At 39.7% G+C, this 22,197-nt stretch overlaps 1 protein-coding gene across 2 annotated transcripts in view; it reads left to right on the forward strand.

Moving 5' to 3' along the window:
• ARID5B (AT-rich interaction domain 5B) overlaps window positions 1-22,197 on the forward strand; it is a 273,311-nt gene that overhangs the window by 186,683 nt on the left and 64,431 nt on the right. Inside the window, exons 1-3 of one of the 2 annotated variants that reach the window (XM_088450476.1) lie at window positions 7,245-7,346; window positions 15,726-15,838; window positions 17,399-17,618. In XM_088450476.1, coding sequence (XP_088306602.1) covers window positions 7,343-7,346; window positions 15,726-15,838; window positions 17,399-17,618 — 337 coding nt within the window. In that variant the 5' untranslated portion in view covers window positions 7,245-7,342. Of the gene's footprint in view, window positions 1-7,244; window positions 7,347-15,725; window positions 15,839-17,398; window positions 17,619-22,197 lie in introns of those variants that run through there. The other variant, XM_088450475.1, reaches the window with a different exon arrangement.

A 22,197-nucleotide genomic window follows, 5' to 3' on the forward strand; every position in this document is an offset into this window, starting at 1 on the left:
AATTGCATTTCACACAAGCAACTAGTAGACTGTATATTCTTCATGATGTTCCAAGCAGAACCAGAAGTTTTGCTTTAAAAAAGAACAAAAAATGTATTTCTTTTAAAAGAGAGGGGTTTTTTTTTTCCTCCGCAGTAGGCATCTGACTGTAACAGTACCAGTATGTATTCTGCACTCATAAGCAATGTTCAAAAATCCTGTTTTGCTTCCATATTAGGAAATTCTATGCAGTATTCACTGAAGTTTTATTATGTCCCAAAAGGTCTCATTCACATGGGCATTGAGAAAGAACGCTAGTTAAACGTTAAGACAAAACCTGTACTCTGACCTCGCTCTCATCAAACCATTAGAAGTGTGTCTTAAAATTATGCCTGTAGCATAGTGCGCTGCGAATTAACACTTCCACTTCGCGCTTCCATCAATATCATAATCACCACAAAGCAGGCGCTAGCCAAAATGTGGTTGTACAGGTCCACTGGCTTATATCATTTTTGGAACTATCACTGTTTAACTTTAAACACGTTTAATAGTTTTATGCTTGAATCTAAATTAAGCATACAAATAAACGCCCTATACCAAGGCAGATATGTTTTATGAGTCTCTCTTTTCGTTATACATTTAGAACTTGGCTGTGACAGCTGATGAGTGCCATGCGTGTTCCACATTTTTTCCTTCCTTCGCAACTTTAAATAACAAATAACGACGTTGAATATTACACTGCACTTCAAGGCAATTTTTAGTTTTACGTTTTTGCTTGCTAAAACTATTTTCTATTAGCAACTTGCTGACCATTCCATCAGTGTTGCCACCTCGCTTGTCAGTTGTGGAACACTAGAGGGCACCTGAGAGTTTTCTGCTAAACAAGCTGTAAATGTTTTTAAATTGTCTAAATGTTTAAAGAAGGAGGTTACTTGTCACTGCCTGGAAACTGTAACCTATGTAACTCTCTGAGTCTAAAACTGACAGCAAACAATAAAGCCTAACAAAATTGTACAAGGAAATATAGAGCTTATGCAGTAGGAAAAAAAAACACTTTTTGCTTTTTTTTTTTTTGCCCAAATAAGGTCTTCTTTTCCCATGTGTTAATCATGGTCTGACGGTTCATCGTGAGTTAATGATTCTGCATGCTGAAATATTCATACTATGTGGAATTAAACAGCTCTGGAAAGAAAATCAAACAGAATAGAAGTTAAAAGATCAGAAAGTTGTAGTCATGTGTAAATGACTTTACACTGCAATTACCTCTTGAGTCATCGACATTACAATAAAAGATTAGTGTTTGAGAGGCGGAATCTACAAGCTGCACACACACAAAAAAAATAGTTTGTTGAAAGAGAGTAATTGTGTAACAGATTCAAACTGTTTTCTTCATTCTCTTTCCCCTGTAGGCTACATTCTGAATTTCTGGGACTTTTTTAATTTGGAGAGTTTAGTGTGATCTCTGTAATCTGTTTAGGACACTGTAAAAAGACACCGATTAATCCTGCTACTATTCTGTTTCTGTGTGCACATTAATCATCATAGTTTTATTATAAAAAGCTAAAGCTGCCCGTATATAATTTATATACAGTACAGTTTAGAAGAATCATATTTCTATATTAAAAGCTTGCAAAATAAAAGTCTACTTTTTAAATATCTATGTTGTAGTTTACAATAAGGGTTTGCACATTTAGGGGCTGATTCAGACCCGCTCGCAGGTGCTATGCGCTCGCAAGCAGGTCGATGTTTGCCCCCTGCGCATGCGCCGCCTCCGGCGTGTGCATGCGCTTGACACGGCCAGCGACAGGCGTTTCGTCGCTACGGGTCTCGCACCAAAACGGGACGGCTGTCGATTGTGATTGACAGCTCGCCCCGTTTTGGAGGTGGGCAGGGGGGGTGGCTACACAAACTGAGGCATTCCCGAAGGAACGCCTGCCGTTTGTGGGAGGCACCACTGACATCACCAGTGATGTCAGTGGTGAGCTTCCTGCTCTATTTAGAGCAGGAAGCTCACTGGGGCTTGCGGGAATGAGACCATACCACAAGGGTCTCATCGCAAGCCCCGATGGTCGCGACCATCACCTCGCCACTCGCAAAAGCTGTGGGTAGTCACCTACAGCTTAGCGAGCGGCCAGGAGGCCGGCTCCATTAAAAATAAAAAAAATGCCCTGATTCAGAGCGAGCGCTCTGAAAGAGCGTCCGGCTCTGAAACAGGGCCTTAGTTTTCTGCTGCATTCTTGTGGGGAAGATAAACAAAAATACCTGTTGGTAACCTATTTGTGTGCTGGAGATTTCAGCTATGTATCAAGTGAGTTTATAAAGATAGAAGTGTGTGCTCTGGCTGCAATGCCACTTTGGCACACAGCCACCTCTAGTGTGTTTGTTTTACTTTGTTGCAAATGTTACTGCTATCTGCAGCTTGTTAACTCTTTAGGCTGCAGAGAAAGTGTTTGGTTTTCAACCATAAGACAATATGGGAGCAATTCAGTTACTGATGATGCCGGTGCTGTGCTGTTGGGATGGCGTGTGAACGTCGGCAACAGCACCCTACATCGCTCCAGCATCGAGCCTACATCGTGCAGTTCACTTTGCACCCCCATAGCGGTGCACAGGCAAATGGGTTTAGGGTTCCCGGGGGGGGACTTAGGGTTAGGCACCCCCCCCGGGAGGGTTAGGTTTAGGCTAGGGGAAGGGGGGGGTTAGCGTTAGGCACCCCCAGGTGGAGGTTAGGGTTAGGCACCCCCCGGGGGGACTTAGGTTTAGGCGTCGGGGAAGGGGGGGGGTTAGGTTTAGGCACTGAGAGGGGGGATTAGGTTTAGGCACTGGGGGGGAAGGTTAGGGTTAGGCACCCCTAAGGGGAGGGTTAGGGTTAGGGGGTAGCAATAGGTTAGTTAATACTTACCTGGGGACGATTGGGATTTACTCCTCAGCCGGGATGACGCTGTAGGGATTCCAACTGCAGGGCATGGGTCCGGCGGTAAATCATACCGATTCTTTGTTCATAGCTTACCAATAGACTGCTCGGATGGCAGATTGGTCTGCTGACTGATCAGTCATTGTAGTGTGCATCCAGCAATAAGGCTGGATGCACACTACACTTTAACACCGTTGTTAAAGTTCTTCAGTTAAGATGCATTTCTTATAAAAATTAAGCACCTTTATGTGGCTGTGAAAATAAGAATCATTGTACCAAATGAGACAATACATAGCGGTATTTAATATATATGCATTCAACAAGTGTGTTATGCTGCAAAGCTTCTTTTCTAATGCTTCTTGTTCAATCCTCCGGTGCGCATCAAGGCAGTTCTAAACATACATTCATTTGATGGAAGTGTATTGTAAACGTGGTGAGATTTACATATGCATTTTTTAGATGCGTTTCTCTTGAACAAGATAAACATTTGATCTGACTGAAGATACGCAGAAATGTATAAATATGCTTCTGCTCCTGCGCTTTATGCTAAAACCCACTATTTGCATCCATGAAAAGATGCATCTGACTCAGAATAAGCCCCAATGGCTCTTACTATTAGACCAGTGTCCGAAACTTCCCATGGAGCATAACAAAATGAAATGCTTGGACTGCACTAGATAGATAACGCTTTCATGCTGATCACATCTCAGGTCACACTTTGTGTAATAGTAAATATCACATATGTCTACTTACTGCACAGAGAACCGGACACATCGGACCGGCCCTGCAGTACAGCAAGATGACCACTATATCTGTAGATATATTGGTGCACCTGCTGGTGTGTACAAGGCGACCTGTCGATTACATGCTGCAGGGGACACGGCTGTGATTGACATCTCAGCTGGGTGGGCAAATTCAAATTCCCGCCCAGTTGTGATGTCACCGCTGACAGCGCAGACACATTGCCCGAAGGATTGGTAAGTGTGTATGCACTTACCAATCATTTGTTAGGTCAGTGAACTAGTGTGTACCAAGCTTTAGATTGTAAGCTCTTGCTTAAACTAATTTTTATCATGTTGCTAGTGCCCTCTGAGAGTTTTTATATAGGTCACCAGTGATCGATCACCTTTGTAAAAAAGCTATAATTGTTCACTATCATGCGACTATTCTAATGGAGGATCAGAATCTCAAGTGAGTACCATCCTTTAATTCCATATAATTTGTACATTACTTATATCAATGAGTAATCCATGTTTGGTAAATTAATAGTAACCTTACCATCTTCAAATCAATGTTTTAAAAAACAAAGTTTTGTAGTAAAAATTATTTGGAGTTTATATGGTTAAATAAAAGTTTATAATGAGCTTAACCATAATATAAAGAATAAGGGAAAATAAACAAAAAAACTATTTAGAAATTATTTGTAAGCATAGTATTACAATTGGATAATATATAACAGTACCAATGGACAGTGACATGGTATACTGATATCTGATTGGTGAAATGCTACGAAATACTACAATTGAAGAGAGAATTGATTAGTAATTAATAGCTGATTTCCCAGGGATGCTCTCAAAGTGAACCATCTTAATGTAGTTTATTGTGTATGAGAGATCTGCTCTATATGCATATTTATATGTAAAAGCATATAATGGAAACTGCTATGTCCACATTAAATATGGATTTAAAATAATAAGAAAAAAGTTACAACAGCAGCAGCGCCACCCTCTGGTTCAGCAAGTAATAACAATTACACATTTATTAACAGACAATTTTTTATTTGTTTTTTAAGAATTAGTCCATGTGTGATTTAGCCACAACATTGATGTTGAATGATTTTGATCTATTTTAATTTATTTTAAATTGATTAAAATCAACCTTTAGTAAATACACCCTTAAAATATACATTGATAACTTCTTTTTGTAGTGTTATAGCTATACTATTATAACACCCTAATGACAACTAATCTTTATACCAATAAGGGAATTTGGTATATATGGGGTGACTTTCAATTCCCGCAGCCTGTTTTCAAGCATTTTGATATACTCAGTGTCGTACTCATGCAAAAAATGGTTGATGGTTGTAAACTAATGAAGATCATTAAAAGGATTTTTTTCCCACAACAACTGAAGCCTCTTCGGTGCTCTTTGACCTCTGTCTAATCATGGAATTCCAGTAGTTTGGCAGTGGTCCCTAATTAGATTTGCACTATAGTTCAGAGATCAATGGAAAATTAGGTCAGAGAGCAGCATGACTTACAATATTAATATAGAACACATGAATAATGTAACATTTATCTTCTATTAATTTATCACCCTGTGATTCTTTCCTTTCACAAAACAACTGATGTATGTATTTGCATATATATGTATATATCTGTATATATATCTATCTATATCATAGATCAGTGTGCCTCTGCCAAATGTTTGCCAGAGGGACGAGTTAATATTAGTGTTCTGTATGTATATTTTCTTAATTTGTAATTATATAAATAAGTTTTATACTTATGGTATTTTACTTGATATTATATTTAATATAATAGGGATGCAGTTATTATAACTACAGCCGGGATGGGGGGGGGGGCGGTGTTAGAGTTAGGCTAGGGAAGGGGGAGGTTAGGGTTAGGCACCCCAGGGGATGAGTTAGGGTTAGGCACTACTGGGGGGGGGCTAGGATTTAGCACCAAGGGGGAGGGTTAGATTTAGGCACTAACAGGGAGGGTTAGGGTGGGGGAGGGAGGGTTAGTGTTAGGATGCAGGAACAGAGGGTTGGGGGAAGAAGGGGGAGGGCTACCATACTTACAGGACCCTTTTCGGGATCCTGTGCATCGGTATGCCGCTGTCGGTATATTGACAGCAGGCATCCTGACTGCCGGCATTTCATACAGATTCCAATATAATATAATATAGGGTATTCGTGTACATTTCTATTTTGCAGCTTACTTATAATTGTTGCTTATTTTAGCAGTAAACAGGTGAGGATCTGATCTCTAAGTAAACTGGTGATGTAGCCTAATAGAATTCCAAGGGGCTTATGTAATAGGGTGCTAGCTGGCGTCGCTGTGGGAATTCATGCGAGTGCACCCATATTTTTAGCAGCAATCATTGTAAAGGTATAACCAAGCTGGTTTTGCCTTTAAAAAATACGGGAACACTCGCATGAATTCCCGCAGCGGCGCCAGCTCGCACCCTATTACATGAGCCCCCAAGTGTATTAATCTATACAACTGTCAGTGCGGAATGGGTCAGTGAGTATGACATCATAGCAACCAATCACAGCATATAAAACAAAAGATATTAAATGAGCAGTATAGGAGGCAACACCGAACCCCATAACAAGACTTGTGGGATGGGCTGTGCCCTACATTGAGGGAAAACATTTAGTTTAATTGTTCATATATTACCATTTTACTGCTGGATGCTATAACCAAAACCTTCCATAGACCACAGTGCATTGGCCACCTGGAGGTAGACAAGACAAAAAGGAGGTATATGGCCCTCAAATAAGTTCTGTTTCCTAAACAGAGAATGTTAGGATGTATGCATTAGTTATGGAGCTTAAGTTGTACTGTACAAGAATAAGTATCAACCTGACAATATATGTGTGTTGAAAATATTACATCATAAGAATATTTGGGATAAGTAACTGGGCATCCCTAAAACCCATCTTTTAAGTACGCTCCTTTTTGGATTCCAAAACAAAATCTTATAATTTAGTAGTTCCTCTCTCTTTGGCAATGAAATAATTGAATTATGGAAAGTTAAATGGAGAAATTTGTGGCAATAGATATTTTAGGACAGAACGTATTGAATACTTAGGCAGAATTATGACTTTTGCCAAGGCAACCCTTGTCTCCCAGTGACTAAAAACTGAAAGGGGCCATCAGCGGCTTTACAATTCTGACGTTTAGTAATTCTACCCATGAGTGTTTTTTTTGTTTGTTTTGCTTCTGCTCTTGCAGAGTACAGAAAGCAGGTTCTTCTGTCATTCCATTCTGCATGCAAAGAGTTAAGGGCTTTGTTTATGTTTTCATCTTGGTTGAGTTCAGCCTGATTGTCCTGATGTCAGCTGTAGAGAAAATAAACGTATCAAGTGCAGAGAGCCATCAAGAGGTCAAAGGCAACAACACTGTAAAAAAGAAGTAAATAAAAACAATTAAGGCAAAATGTCATAACCTACATTCAAAAGGTGGTGTAGTGCATCCCCAACTGGCAGCCCGGTACAGTCATTCCACTCCTAGCCACTAATGTAGTCTGTGTTTATATGAGTAATGTACTGTAGCTGAGGGGGAGGGGGGTTGTAAGCTCACAGCAGATACTCAAAGTGTTCATTTTCTGTTAAGCTCACATCCCCACCAAGTCGAGACTTCCAGGGATTTAATAGGCAGTCAAATGCAGTGTAGCATTCATGAGAACTGATATAAATGAGACAGATGCTAGACGACTGGAATGGGTAACTGTTTCTTTATCTTTTGTTTTATCTGAATTTGCATGTTTTATGTCTGTTAGCTTTAGGACTACATACAGAGGGCAAACTTTAAGCAGGCTGATTGGGATTTTTTTTATATGTTGCCGTGTGTTTGTGTTTTATTAAGTTGAGATGCTTGAGCGTTTGCTGTCTTCTTAAAATTTGCTTGACGTTGTTAATTCATACATAGGGACTAGAAAGCATCTTTGCAAACGCAAGGGTTTTAAGTGAGTGCCAAATTGCACAGTATTTGCAGACTGATTAAAATGTAAATGTAACATGTCAAGAGCTTTGCAAGTGCTCTGTGTGACAAATTTAAAGTGAAAAACAATTAAGGGAGACGATAGATCAGATGTGGATTCAATTGTGACAGCTTCGCTCTTTTTTGTTTTGATGGTTGGAGAGGGGCAGGGGGGGGGGGTTGGAATAGCATCTACCAAGAGAATAGTCTAATCCTTTAAATCAATATGTCATACATTCACCAACTACTGATTGATTTGTCACTTATATTTTTTTACTGTAGTACGGTTACTGCTGGTATTACTGTGTACCATGTAATATGATTTAATGGTCTGAACTCATCTACAGTAATCATTTTTATATATTTTCCTGGAATAACTGATTACAAAACCATAGTGCAGTTCTGAACGTTTGGGAAGTGCTTGATAAAATCATTCATACTATACGTCAGCATTTGCCACTGTATATAAAATGATTAGCTGCGAGTTGGATATTGTGTGTGTGACTTCTAGCCTTCATTTGAAACTATGCCCATTATTGGTAGACACGTTAATCAGTTCAGTGGTGCATGAAACTGACTGTTAAAATGTACTTTCAATTAGAAGAATACCCTAATTAAAACGGGACCCAATATTTTCTCCATTTCAGAAATAATAATGAACAAACCATAATTCATGATCCACAGGAAAAGTCAATTTGCTACAGAAACTGTTGACATTTGTGAATGAGATAATAACCATCCAAAATAATCATTCAGTATTTTCCAACATAACATGCAATGTAATGTAAGCAATGAAAGGAAATGATACAGTGTGTGGGTACAGTATGTTTATAATAAATAAACAATAACATCCTCCGCTGATGCTTGTGTCATTTAGCATTTAGCCCTGGTCCATGTGCCTCTCAGTCACTATAGAAGCAGTTTGCATGTAATTAATGTACTTTCATTGTAAAGCACATCACACTTAGCTGTCAGTCATCTGTGCACTGTGCAGATATGGCCAGTTGTGTTATTGCTGGTTATTTGGTGAACATCGGAGTCCTCAGAAGAAGAGACTGGAAACATTTATTCCAATTTATTTGTATATAGAGCAAAAATAAAGTTATTTCAATTATTTTACTTGGTGACTCATGGACTGTTTACTAAATAATAATTGCTCCTTTGTTATTAATTTATTAATATTATTTAATTTACGGGGTTATCGTCAAGTTGGTGAAATACAATAGCGATAATGTATAGTGGGTATGTTCTGCCTGTTTTATATGCATATTTATTATTATTAGAACACAGAGTAACAAATTATACGCACAAGTTGGCATGCAGGATCTTTGTAATTGGTTCTAATGAATATTGATTTAGAACATAGCTGTTTGGCTTAAGTTGGCACATAGCATGTCTGTTTTCTTTCTTTACAGATGTGTCCTTGTTCATCTAGCCTCAATACGCCATGCAGCGCGTTATGCCTGGCGAGAGTGAGCTGCCAGGTCCCTGGCAACTCTGCCAGCGGCGCGCATGAATAATTTGCTATGTGAGACTAGTATATTTCTATGCAACGGAGTCTTTAAATGGAACTTGGCATGAGTAAAAGTAGCATCCGCTGTATGGTATCACGCCGCATGCTGATTGAGAGACTAGGGCCGGTATCCAATTGGCAATTTCGGACACAAAAAACTGGGGGGGGGGGGGGTTGCCGATTTTTGGGTCTTTATGGTTGATTTTTTTTGTAGTACCCAATTAAACCCTGATTTTTACATGAGAAAATTTTCGGGTTTTTTTCAAGAAAACACATCGATCCACGAAATCCCCAATAAGTGGTGGCATTGGGGCTAATTGGATAGCCCCGGGTGAGGTCATTAGCCACGGTGGATACCGGCCTCAGTCGCACACAGATATACAAGTGTCACAATTCAAATTAATCAGTATAATCTCTTGATGCGTCCTTGTTGCATAGCATTGCGATTTTAGATGCATTTTCAGCCCCCCAAAAAAGACACAAAAAAACACCGGGCGCTACCAGAGTCTCACAACAGCAGGCAGACTGAAAGGGGCTGTTTGGCGAATCTGCAGCAAAGATGAGTGAGGACACATCTATATGTTCCATGTTTATGTCTATGCCTAGAATTGTGTGTAATAACATATTGCACATTGTATTGGATAGTTTTGACAATTGGAGGAAAAAAAAACCAATTTAGTCAGAATGGATTCCTGTTCAGGACTATTGATAACATATAGTAAATAGCTATGTAGAAGCTGCTAACAGATTGATCATTCATACGATAAGTCCATAAATTTTGGGAGTAGAGGGTGACTGTTATTATGTTCAGTGATGAATATTAACCAGACGTGCTCCTATCAATGTTGTTGGTCTCATGAGATGGATAATATCAGAGTCAACCTGGGCAGAGTTATAAGTTACATGGGTGGTTCTGTAATACAAATAAGCAGTGTTGTATAATACATGACATTGGTAGAACTATCATAGTGGACAGATTAATAGAAGAAATGGTTGAAGCTATATTATAGTGGTCAGATATATAGAAGAAATGGGTGGAGTGATATAGTGGGCAGATTTATAGAAGAAATGGGTGGAGTGATATAGTGGGCAGATTTATTTAACAATAAATGGGTTGAGTGATATTATAGTGGGCAGATTTATAGAATAAATGGGTGGAGTGATATTATAGTGGGCAGATTTATAGAATAAATGGGTGGAGTGATATTATAGTGGGCAGATTTATAGAAGAAATGGGTAGAGTGATATTATAGTGGGCAGATTTATAGAAGAAATGGGTAGAGTGATATCATAGTGGGCAGATTTATAGAAGGAATGGGTGGAGTGATATTATAGTGGGCAGATTTATAGAAGAAATGGGTGGAGTGATATTATAATGGGCAGATTTATAGAAGAAATGGGTGAAGCGATATTATAGTGGGCAGATTTATAGAAGAAATGGGTGAAGCGATATTATAGTGGGCAGATTTAGAAGGAAAGGGTGAAGTGATATTATAGTGGGCAGATTTATAGAAGAAATTGGTGGAGTTATAGTATAGTGGGCAGATTTAGAAGAAAAGGGTGAAATGATATTATAGTGGGCAGATTTATAGAAGAAATGGGTGGAGTGATATTATAGTGGGCAGATTTAGAAGAAAAGGGTGAAGCGATATTGTAGTGGGCAGATTTAGAAGAAAAGGGTGAAGTGATATTATAGTGGGCAGATTTAGAAAAAAAGGGTGAAGTGATATTATAGTGGGCAGATTTATAGAAGGAATGGGTGGAGTTATATTATAGTGGGCAGATTTATAGAAGAAATGGGTGGAGTGATATAGTAGGCAGATTTATAGAAGAAATTGGTGTAGTGATATTATAGTGGGCAGATAAATGGAAGAAATGTGCAGAGCTATATTTTAGTAGGCAGATTTATAGATAAAATATGTGGAGTGAAATAGTGAGCAGATTTATAGAAGAAATGACTGTTACATTTGTTGTGGTTGGAGTTTAAATTAAATGAGTATGGCTATATATTATAGTGGGCAGTTATAGACGAAATGGGTGGTGTAATTCCTTAGAGGGCATGTTATAGATGAATTAGCTGGGGGTTATATTCTGTAGGTGGCGTTATAAATAAAGTTGGTGAGGTGATATTTTAATGGACAGTGAATTTAATTAAATGGGTAGAGTAATATATTAGTGGGCAGAACTATAGAGAAAGTGAATGAGGGTTTTTTTTTAATGAGTAGAATTATAGATGAAATGGGTGGAGTAATATTATAGTGGTCATATGTTTATATGGGGTTATATTTTGTGGATTAAGTTGTAGATTATTCCATTGATTCTTTTGAGAATGTTATTGTCATGGTGAAATGCATTAGAAAATGAGATTATCTACTGCTCCATGAGATGATCCATCTCTTTTGAATATGTGAATTTTTTGTTGGGACCATGAATATACCTAATTCAAATGAATCATGGATGCTCAACAGTACACTGCGGGCATCCACACAATTATATCTCATGCTGTTCATTTGCATGATACCCTTTGGGACTGTGTTGGTCTTAATCTGTATGTTTTTCTTATAAATGAAACTTCTACATTTTGTACATGTGTGTATCAAAAGAGGAATATTAAACATAACAGGAGTTTATTTTTGTGAAAATCATAAATGCTATGTGGTGGGGTTAGTCTCATACTGATGGTCCTCAATTAAATGGTTTTGGCTTGATGTAAACCAGATAAAACCATGAGGCAGATGTATGGAGATTGAGGTGAGTATCATGGACGTGGTAGCCCTTCCTTTGAGAAACCTGGTCAGCATGTGCCAGTAGGCCTAAAACACTGTCCTGGTTTCTTCTTGATGACATATTGATTACATATAAATTAACCTACTGTATGTCTACTGTAATAGGGTTTGTTGGGTGATAACAATAAAAGTCTAAAAAGAGGGGCCAAAGGGAGAGGTTGGTGCTGGGCTGTGCATCCCAATCTTAAACATATTAAGAGGTGCTACCATACTGAGACCCGTAGTTCTAATGCAGAAAAAAAGGAAAATGCAGGTGCACACTCTAAGCGCTAGAATTCTCATTATGTAAATATTTATAATACACTCCAACAATTAACATGTTTTTTTAAGTAAGGTTCTTTGTACATGTTTGCCCATCTACCACGTCATGGTGAACCTCATAGGGTGGGTCCCTAACATCCCTAATACTGACACATTAAATAAATCTATCTAGGACTTAACCTTTAGTGCCGATTTAAATGTATGTACTGCACTGTAAATGAACCCATACAAATTAAAAACACCTGGGGCAGGTGGGAGGAGTGCAGGCTCTAGAAAACGGGTCTCACCTTCAAATGTACCTTAAATACACACACATACAGAGGAAAAAAAGGGGGGGGCTGGGCTGCACATCCGAAAATAAAACATAATAAGAGGTGCTACCATACTGAGACCAGTAGTTGTAATTCAGGAAAAAGGGAAATGCAGGTGTACACTCTAAGCACTAAGAATTCTGACGATCTAGATATTTTTAATTAACTCCAACAATTAACATGGTTTTGTAAGAAATGTTCTAAGACCATCAGCGTGGTCAGAGCTGCCGGTCAGATCTGCCTTTACTGTACTGCGGACTGGACAGCGCTGAGCTCTTCTGGGAGGCTCAGGCGCACCCGGGCCGTGACCTATGCAGACGCAGCCACATTGCCAGCCCCGCCAGCCTGCCCGCCTGCACACTGCTGACATCTCTGCACTGTGTGCACTCACTTCCGATGAGGGACAGGTAGGGCCAGAAAAATGAAAATAAATTTTTTATGTGGGAGCCAGTGTGATTTGTTTTTTTGGGGTGAAGCAATGTATTTTTTTTTCTTTGGGGGCCAGCCAATGGTTTTAGTTTTTGTGGGGAGCAATGTGGTTTTTATTTTGTCCGTGAGGGCCAGCAAATGTTTTATTTATTTTTTTGTGTGCGTACCAATGTATGTGTGTTTTTTTCCTGTGGGGGCCAATTTATATGTGTTTTATTTCTCTGGAGCCAATGTATATGTGGGGGCCAATGTATGTGTGTTAGTTTATTTGTTTCCTTGTTTTTAGCATTCAAATTTGTAGTCATTATATGTCACTTACTATATTATCAGAATGTATTATTATTATTATTATTATTATTATTATTACTATTACTCTGTTCATCATTTGCATCTAGAGCTCCTAGATGCAAATGATGAACAGAGTAATAATAATAATTATTATTATTATTCAGTCAGTGGCGCACATACACATGTTGTAGGTATTGCTCAGCCTTCTTTACCAGAGGTAACAAAAATCTCACACTATCATCAAGCCTTGTGCAGACTGGCCAATAAAGGTTTCACATGTGAAGACTGTACAGTAGTAGTATTGCATCAGAGCCATGTGCCTGTGTATAGTGACAACAGCAGGACCTGTAAATTATGCATCTATCTCAATGTAAAAAGTCTGGTGAAACGTTTCACACAATTAGCAAACTGTAGTAAAGCGGTAAAACCTATAAATCAACATGAGTTATTCAAAGCAATCTTATTTCTAGTAAATGATTAGTCATACATAAAAATGTTACTGTTGTGAGTCAGCCCAGTTTGTTATAAACTCATATTCCTAATGTACTTTATGATAAATTCTATGTAGCTTTCCAGTTGTAATTATTTGTTAAGTACCAGAAAGGGCATTATTAGTAATCTGATAATAATACCTGCTTTTTCTGCAACACATTTGTACTTTTTTTTTCCTTTTTAGTAATTCTCATATTGCTTGTTGCATAACATAGTGAATAGATGTTAAAAATCCTTCACTGATGAAACAATTGATAAAGCCAATGTCATCTGCCAATTTTCATCTGTTTGGCAAAGTAGTTGTACTGTTTACTCATGGTCCTTAAATTCAATTGAAATTTGTCCTTAAACAAGAACAATGATTGTCACCCATGGTGCGAAATGCGTCAAAAGGCTTTTGTGCACACCATCCACCCTATGCTCACACCTAGATATGTCAATAAAAACATGTTAAGCTTTGCATCATTGCAAAGCCCTAGTTCTGTGAAAAGGTGCACTGAGTCTAGTAGGTCCTATCTATGACCCTCTTGCCCCCCCCCCCAAAAAAAATAAAAAAATAATATTGTTGTAAACTTTAATGTATTAATGGCCTTTGAATAGCTTCCTGATCCTCATAATAATGTATGAAATTAATGCAAAACCTCCCTCCTCTAAAATCTGTGTCTTGTGCTGACTTACATCTGCACACAAGCACACCAACCTCCAGTTCTGCACATTTCTGAAAACTGGTGCAAAGTAAAAAGGTGGTGTGGCCAGCAGTAACCAATCAGATTCTAACTAACTGCTTTCTAGAATATGAAAGCACAAATCTAATTTGTTGATATGGACAGTAAAACAATTTTCACAAATGTTTGTTTAAACCTACAAGTATTATGTATAAAGTGCAATATGTAAGTAAACAGAACTCACAAATAGAGATGTGCAGTTTGGTTTTCCTAAAAACCATACATACCTGAACTTTGGGGTTCTGAGTCAAATCAAATCCTGGCTCGGATCACTTTTGGGGTTCCAAGTAGAAAAGCGTCTCGGCTCGGGCCTGCTGTAAGTTCGGAACTCGGGATTTAAAAAATGAATGTCGGGTTTTGGATTGCATGTTTTTATCAATTTTAAAGAAATCCAAAACCAAATCCAAACCAAAACACCTGAGGGTGGTTTTGCCAAAACACAGGGGTCCACGCACATCTCTGCTCTCAACAGTCTCAATTATTGGCAAAATTAGCCCAATTTCTGGCCCCAAAAGGCTTTGAGGATATAGGAAAGTAGTTGCGCTTAGTGTAAATATGATGTGGCTGTTCTGGGTGGAGATTGTTTAAGTGGATCGGACGGGAAGAACTTTGTCCCTATTTTGCACTTTTACCTTTTAGAGGATATATTTTAGTCACTTGTAAATTACATAGATGTGACCTTTTTGATGTGTCACATGGTTATGACTCTCATGTGTCCTGATGTTACCATTGGTCATTGCTCATCTTTTGTATTTTTTGTAAATCATGGTGTTACGCAGAAGTGTGAAAATGGCATGACGGATATGCTGTCCTGTTCTTTGTGTCTTATTAGTGTTTATTAGCTCATACTATGGGGTCTATTTACTAAGCCTTGTATGGAGATAAAGTGAACGGAGATAAATTACCAACCAACCTGCTCCTAACTGTCATTTTTCAAACACAGCCTGTGCCATGGCAGTTAGGAGCTGACTGGCTGGTACTTTATATCTGTTCACTTTATCTCCATCCAAGGCTTAGTAAATAGACCCCTATATTTGGATAGTGATAGCAGTGTCTGGAGGTAACTGGTATTTGGGGCTATGTGCTATGAGAACAGCATATTTCATGTGCCTCCTGGCTTGTAGCATCACAAATGCAGTATTTTTTGTTTTCTTTTTGGACAGCACAAACCGTCATTTACCCAGGCAGGTTTATTTATAAGCCTAATAAATAATGACATAAAGCAAAGTGGTGTACTTAATATCCAACATATTTATTGGAGTAAGAATGATTGCTTTTATTTGAAGCTGACTTTTAATTGATTTGCATTCCTTTTCAGCCCCAAACCTCAAAGGCAGACCCCGCAAAAAGAAACAGTGCCCACAGAGGAGGGATTCTGTAAATGGAGTGAAAGATGCCTCCAATATTTGCGATGGCAAAACTGTTGCCAAGGTAATCTTTTAAAATCTCACTTTCATTTCTGCTGGCTCTTGATTGTTTATTGTTCCAGTGTCTCAGATGGAGATAGCTATTTATAGCACAAAGGATTTTATTTTCTTCCTTTCTTGCAGAAATGCAGTGTTAGTTTGACACCAGACTGATTTTGTCTTGAAAACAAGAGCAGAAAGTAGGACAGTGTCGTTGCAGTCATGTCATGTAGCATTAGCCAGCTCCCGGGGACAGAACTACTTCCTAGAATGATTTTTCAGTTTTAAAAAACAAAAACAAAGAGACATAGCATTACAGGGGAAAAAGGTTTTTTTTTTTTTTTTTTTCACAGGGGGCCTTCAATCGATGTATTATCCCTACATTTTGCATTTTCTGTATTTTATGCATATGTGAGTGAATGCATAATTAGACGGGATGCGGCTGTCGAGGAACTATGAGTCCCAGAATGCCAGCCCGAGAGCCACAGGTTGTTTGACCTTGTTTAATGCACCTGAGAATTGTACAAATCACACTGCCTGTCCTGGCCTACTTCTTCATATCACACTACAAGTCCCTGATTGCACTTTAAGGCTATAACACCTGTAGTTCTACAGTACTCAAAGAGCCACAGGTCACCTGACCCTGTAAATGCCACAGAACAGTGTATAAATCACACACCTGTGCAAACAGGAAACATTTTTTTTTTCAGATTTTAAATAGCCCAGTCCAAACACTTGTAATTCCCCTGTGCTCGCCTCTGCCTCGCTGTTTCATTTTAAGAACAAATATTTAAACATTAACAAGGGGATGATCTTGGTGAACAACTCCATTAACAGTCTGAATAATTTACCTTGTGTGGAAGCTTTCATCATAAATATAAAATATACCGCATCTTCCTGCATACAGTGGCAACAAACGCTAGCAGGATCTGGCATTGAGCCTGAAACACTTTGTGCTGTTTAGTTATTTACTTTTATTTTATTTTTGCTTTAATATATCATATTATTTTTATGTTTTTTTATTTATTTATTTTTCCTGTTTTTATGTCACAAGATGTGAGCGTACCACAAAGACAGTGAAAAACACTGATGTGTCAGGAAAATTATGTTTCGCATCAAAGTGAGGGAGCAATTATTTTAGGGCTTTTTGAGGAAGTCATGACAAGTACCTCCATTTCTGCAAGCTGTACTGTAACTTGTGGTTTAGAACAACAAAACAGGTGATGGTAATGTGTAAGAAACAAGATGGCAATTTCAAACTATTTTTCAACACTGTGATTAGACCGTAGCAGGGACTTGCAGAGAGGTGTCGAAAATTCTAGGGTAATAAAAATATATTTAAATTCACCTCTGTGTTATGTGTATACTCACCATATGTTAATATATAATTTGGTCATTTTCATTTGAGCGGCTGTTAAGCTGAAATCCCCCTTTGAACACTTGTAGCAATCCTGTGTCTGCCCTCAGTGGTCATGAGCCATAAAGATGGGGTTAAAATGTCACCCCTAAATATTATTTAGGATGTCTAATCTTTTTGTGAGACGGAAAGCGATAGCATAACATTTCATGCACATGAATCTTCTAGGTAAAATGTGAAATAAAGACGACCTTACCAAAAGCCAAGACTGCCAACGGCAACTACAAGAAAATCTCAATTGTGGCTAAACCAAAGGCAGCTGCGGGAAATGTATCTAAGACAGAAGAATGCAAAGCTGATGAGCAGGCATTTCTCGTAGCACTGTATAAATATATGAAAGAGCGGAGGACACCTATTGAGAGGATACCGTATTTAGGTTTTAAGCAAAGTAAGTAGAGAATTTTTATTGGCCATACATTTTTAAACTAGGAAGAAAGTAAGAATTTGAATACAATTTTACATAGGTTTGCATGGCATAGAACACTATATATATATATATATATATATATATATATAAAATATTAACCCATATCCTTGAATTATTATACTCTTGTATCATCTCTGTCAATTACATGAGTCACTGTAAGAGACTAAATGCAGGGGTTTCTTTCTCCTGATGATGACCCTGGTCAATAGATAGCTACAATATTGTGAATCTTGCAGAAACTGCTTGGTGTACTGTACATGTATAATATTACAGAACCTGCTTATTGTGCAGTACCTATATAACATCACAGAACCTGCTTGGTGTAGAGTACCTATATATTATCACAAAACCTGCTTGGTATACTGTACCTACCTATATAATATTACAGAACCTGCTTGGTGTACAGTACCTATATATTATCACAAAACCTGCTTGGTATACTGTACCTATATAACATTGCAGAACCTGCTTGGTATATAGGCCCTCATTCAGAGCCGTACGCTCTGAGCAGAGCGCACGCTCTGAATGAGGGCCGCCCTCCATGAAAATGGAGCGTCCTCCTGGACGCTCGTATAGCTGTGGGTCACCACCCACAGCCTATACGAGCGTGCATTTTGATGGCTGCGATGGTCTTGACCATCGCGACCATCGAAACTGCGAGCCGGAGCCTGCGGTTGAGGTTTTCAACCGCAAGCTCCGGAGTGATTTTGGCTCTATCAGAGCCAAAATCACTCCCACTGACATCACTAGTGATGTCAGTGGGCCGGCTTCTGACAGGAGGCGTTCCCGTAGGAACGCCCCCGTCAGGGAGGCACGCCCCGGCACGCCCACCAAAGGGGGCATGCTGTCAATCAACATCGACAGCACGCCCCCTTTGATCAGACACAACGAGCGAAGGACTTTCCTTCGCTCGTTGCGTCTGGCGCATGCGCACGACGGAGCTCCCTCCGTCGTGCGCATGCTCAGTGAAGAACATCGACCCACTTGCGAGCGGACAGCCGCTCGCGAGTGGGTCTGAATCAGGCCCATAGTACGACAGATAAGTCCTTGCTCAGCTATCCTCAATACGCCATGCAGCGTGATATGCCTGGCGTGAGTGAGCCGCCAGGTCCTGTGTAACTCTGCTAGCATTGGGCGTCTTTTTTGCTGAAATGCATCAAATCTGCAATACGGTGTGACTAGGAGATTGTGCAAAATAATTTGATTTGCGACACTGTACTGATTCATTTGATATGTGACACTTATATATGTGTTTGCAACTGAAGCGGAACTTGGTGTGGGAAAAAGCTGCGACAGCCGCATTATAGCATTCTGCTTGCTGATTGAGAGACTCAGTGGTACGCAGATATACAAGTGTCACATATCAAATTAATCAGCACAGCCCCCTGGTGCGTCGTAGTTGCATCACATTGTGACTAAAATACATTTCTGGCAAAAAAAGAAGATAAAAAAATTATGTCAGACGCTAGTAGAGTCTTGCAGGAACTGGCGCGCTAAGAAGGGCTATTTGGCGTGACTGCAGCAAATATGAGTGAGGACACATCTGCATAGAACATAACCGGACCTGTTTGGTGTACATTACCTATATAATTTTACAGAACCTGCTTGATGTGCTGTACTTATATAACATTGCAGAACCTGTTTGATGTATAGTACCTGTATAATACAGAACCTGCTTGGTGTGCGGCACTTGTATAGAACCTGCTTGGTGTAGTGGACCTATACATGCCGACTGTAGTGCTGATGAGTATTCTTGATTGTTGATCTTGATGTTTCTGGGACTGTTGCCTTGTTGAAATATTGCATGATATATACCTACCTTCATGCATACTTGCCAACTCTCCCTCATTGTCAGGGAGACTCCCTGAAATAGCAGCAATCTCCCTGTCTCCCTGAAGAGTGTAGCAATCTCCCTCATTTCACCTTACCCCCATTATGACACTGTTATATAAAAGAAAAAACAGAGATATATACATTCAAATGGGATCATTAGTATAATTTCCCTGCATTGGTTATAAGGCACAATGATCCCTATGGCTACAGGCATTTTCTGAGAAGTATCAGTGTGTTTTCTTCAACAAATAGATCTTACTAACTGCTTTGGGGCTCATTTACATGTGGTTGTAAATCAATTTTATGACACGCCTCTTAGATGTAGCAGTACACGCCCACTTTACCGCCGTGCTCATAGATGTGGCTTTCACAATCTCCCTGAAATGCTTTTTCAAAAGTAGACAAGTATGCCTTCATGGCCAGTTTTTTTCTATGGCTAGAGATGAATGGTTTACTAACCATTGTGTATATTAAGGTTTACTGACTCCCCCTAGATTTTTTTTTAATTTTTGAAAGTTTTTATTTGGAACTGAGGAGGTTTGTAGTGTGAGGTGACTATCATTACTAAATACTTCTCTCCAGGATATCCTTTAGAGGAATTACAAGAGAGAAATGTAAGGGGCATGACTTGGCAAATCAAATCCTGATGATCCAACCCCCTGCTGAACTATACTATATAAATTAGCAGCAGCAGGCAGTGGCGGAGCCATGATGAGGCAATTTGATGAAATTCATGTCCTCATACTCCTTGGGCTATCCGCCCCACTGTGTATGATCCAAAAGGCTGGCCTACTGTACTGGTCTGCGGGAAAACTCCCTGAAATGTGAAAGCTTTCCCGACATGCCAGGACAGTAGGCAAGTATGGTCATATCTCACAGGTGCTGCGCTACCATAAAAGCAAAGCAAGCAGCCGTTCATGAACTGTAGTTGGTGCTGGGGAAGCTGCCTTCAGCTGCCACCATTCCGCCCAGTGACATTTCTGCTATAGGCAATAGACTCCCCCAATTTCCATCCTGCAGAATCCCAGTGGTGGATATTAGCATTGTGTAGGGTGATTGCAGATAGTAATAGCAGAGTGTACTGTTATAAATATGCATAGTGGATTGTGCTTGGTTCAGTAGTCCTTCAGATATTGAGTTAAACCCAGGTACACTTGTATTGGCCAATATGCTTATGGTATATTTTGTGTAATGCAGGTGTTGGTGCTGGTGGAGGTTAGTCCATACATTTATTGTAATCTGATATTAGAGCACGTACCAAATAACACAGGGATATCACATGTAACAGCGGTAGGCAATCTGTGTGGTATATATCACCCTGGAGCTTAAGCTAATGCTGGGCTTCGTAGTGTGCCGGGTGTGAGCCCCAAAGTCCGTCTGTGTATGTGTGGTAGTATAGGGTACTCACGGTTATCACTACTGGCTGTACTAGCATGTATTCTGGTGACGGCCTCTGGAGGCCGTCCTGTCCTCATGGACACTGGGGAGTAAAGACATGTGGCATATGCGCAGTAGGTCAGACTCCTCCTGACTGTGCTGCACTGGCTCCTAGTGACCAATGGCTCAGCTCCACCTACAGAATTCCGGAGGGAGGCTGCGCAGGAGCACACTCCTTCCAGTAGTAGGAGCCATATGCAAATTTCCTGCAAGAGGCTATCACGATTCCTTGAGAGTTAAGTACGGGGTAATCTTCAAGGCTAGAGTAACAATGAGACAGAGCGGACTAAAGCCCGAAGCCTCCGCATAACAATAGGCCCATAATGATGACCGCATGATGATAACCAGAACCTACCTTGACACACGGTCGCCCATAAAACATAAGTATTAAAACTGTATTTCTGTTTTTCTCACAAAGTTAAATTTTTTTTCTATATTTAAGTATTTAAGGAGTCATTGTGGCTGATAGTGTAGGTAGTGTACATCAGCGGTTATCTAGCTCGGTCCTCAGGATGAATAAACAGCTCATATTTTCCATTTTTGAAACAGTTAGTAATACACCTGTGCACCTGCTGGGTGGTGTGGAAATGGTGACCTGTTAGGGATCCTGAGGTGTGCGGTTTAGAAGCACTGGTGTACATGCTCACATGGCACTGGCCATACACAAACTGCACTGATCACAGCTTCTCGCAGAAGGCCCCCTTTCATTAACAGCTCCAGGCCCAAGTCATCCTTAATTCAGCCTTATTCAATGGGAGTTGTCCAGTAAATTGGGAGGCCTGCCTAGGACTTTGTGTAATATATTTATATGTTATTATCAGGGGTGTAGCCAGAACTTTGAGAGCCCTATAGTGCCCCTGTCCCAACGCTGCTAGAGAGACACCTCCCCTCAACAGTTGTCAGTTGTAGGCCCCGTAATAGTCCCCTAGTACATTTACTGAACCATAGCAGTGCCCTAGTTAATTTTATAAACAATAGTAATGCTCTAGTTCACATGATGCCACATTTTAGGGCTGCAAGTATACATTCTGCAACACAGTATCTCCAATTCACAGTCAAATTCATATTGTACCAAATTGCAATGAGCAGGTGAGATTGCACCACATTACAGTGTCCTTGAGTTCAGATTATGCCACATTAATAGTGCCCAGTTCAGATTATGTCAGATTACAGTGCCCACTTACATATTTGCCTACCCTCCTGATTTGACCGGGAGCCTCCCAAAAATCGGGTACCACTCTCGGCCACCCGGAAAGGCAGGCAAGCCTCC

This window comes from Taudactylus pleione, unplaced genomic scaffold (assembly GCF_031769625.1).
Source record: "Taudactylus pleione unplaced genomic scaffold, aTauple2 ptg000518l, whole genome shotgun sequence".
In the NCBI taxonomy this organism is placed as follows: Eukaryota; Metazoa; Chordata; class Amphibia; order Anura; family Myobatrachidae; genus Taudactylus; species Taudactylus pleione.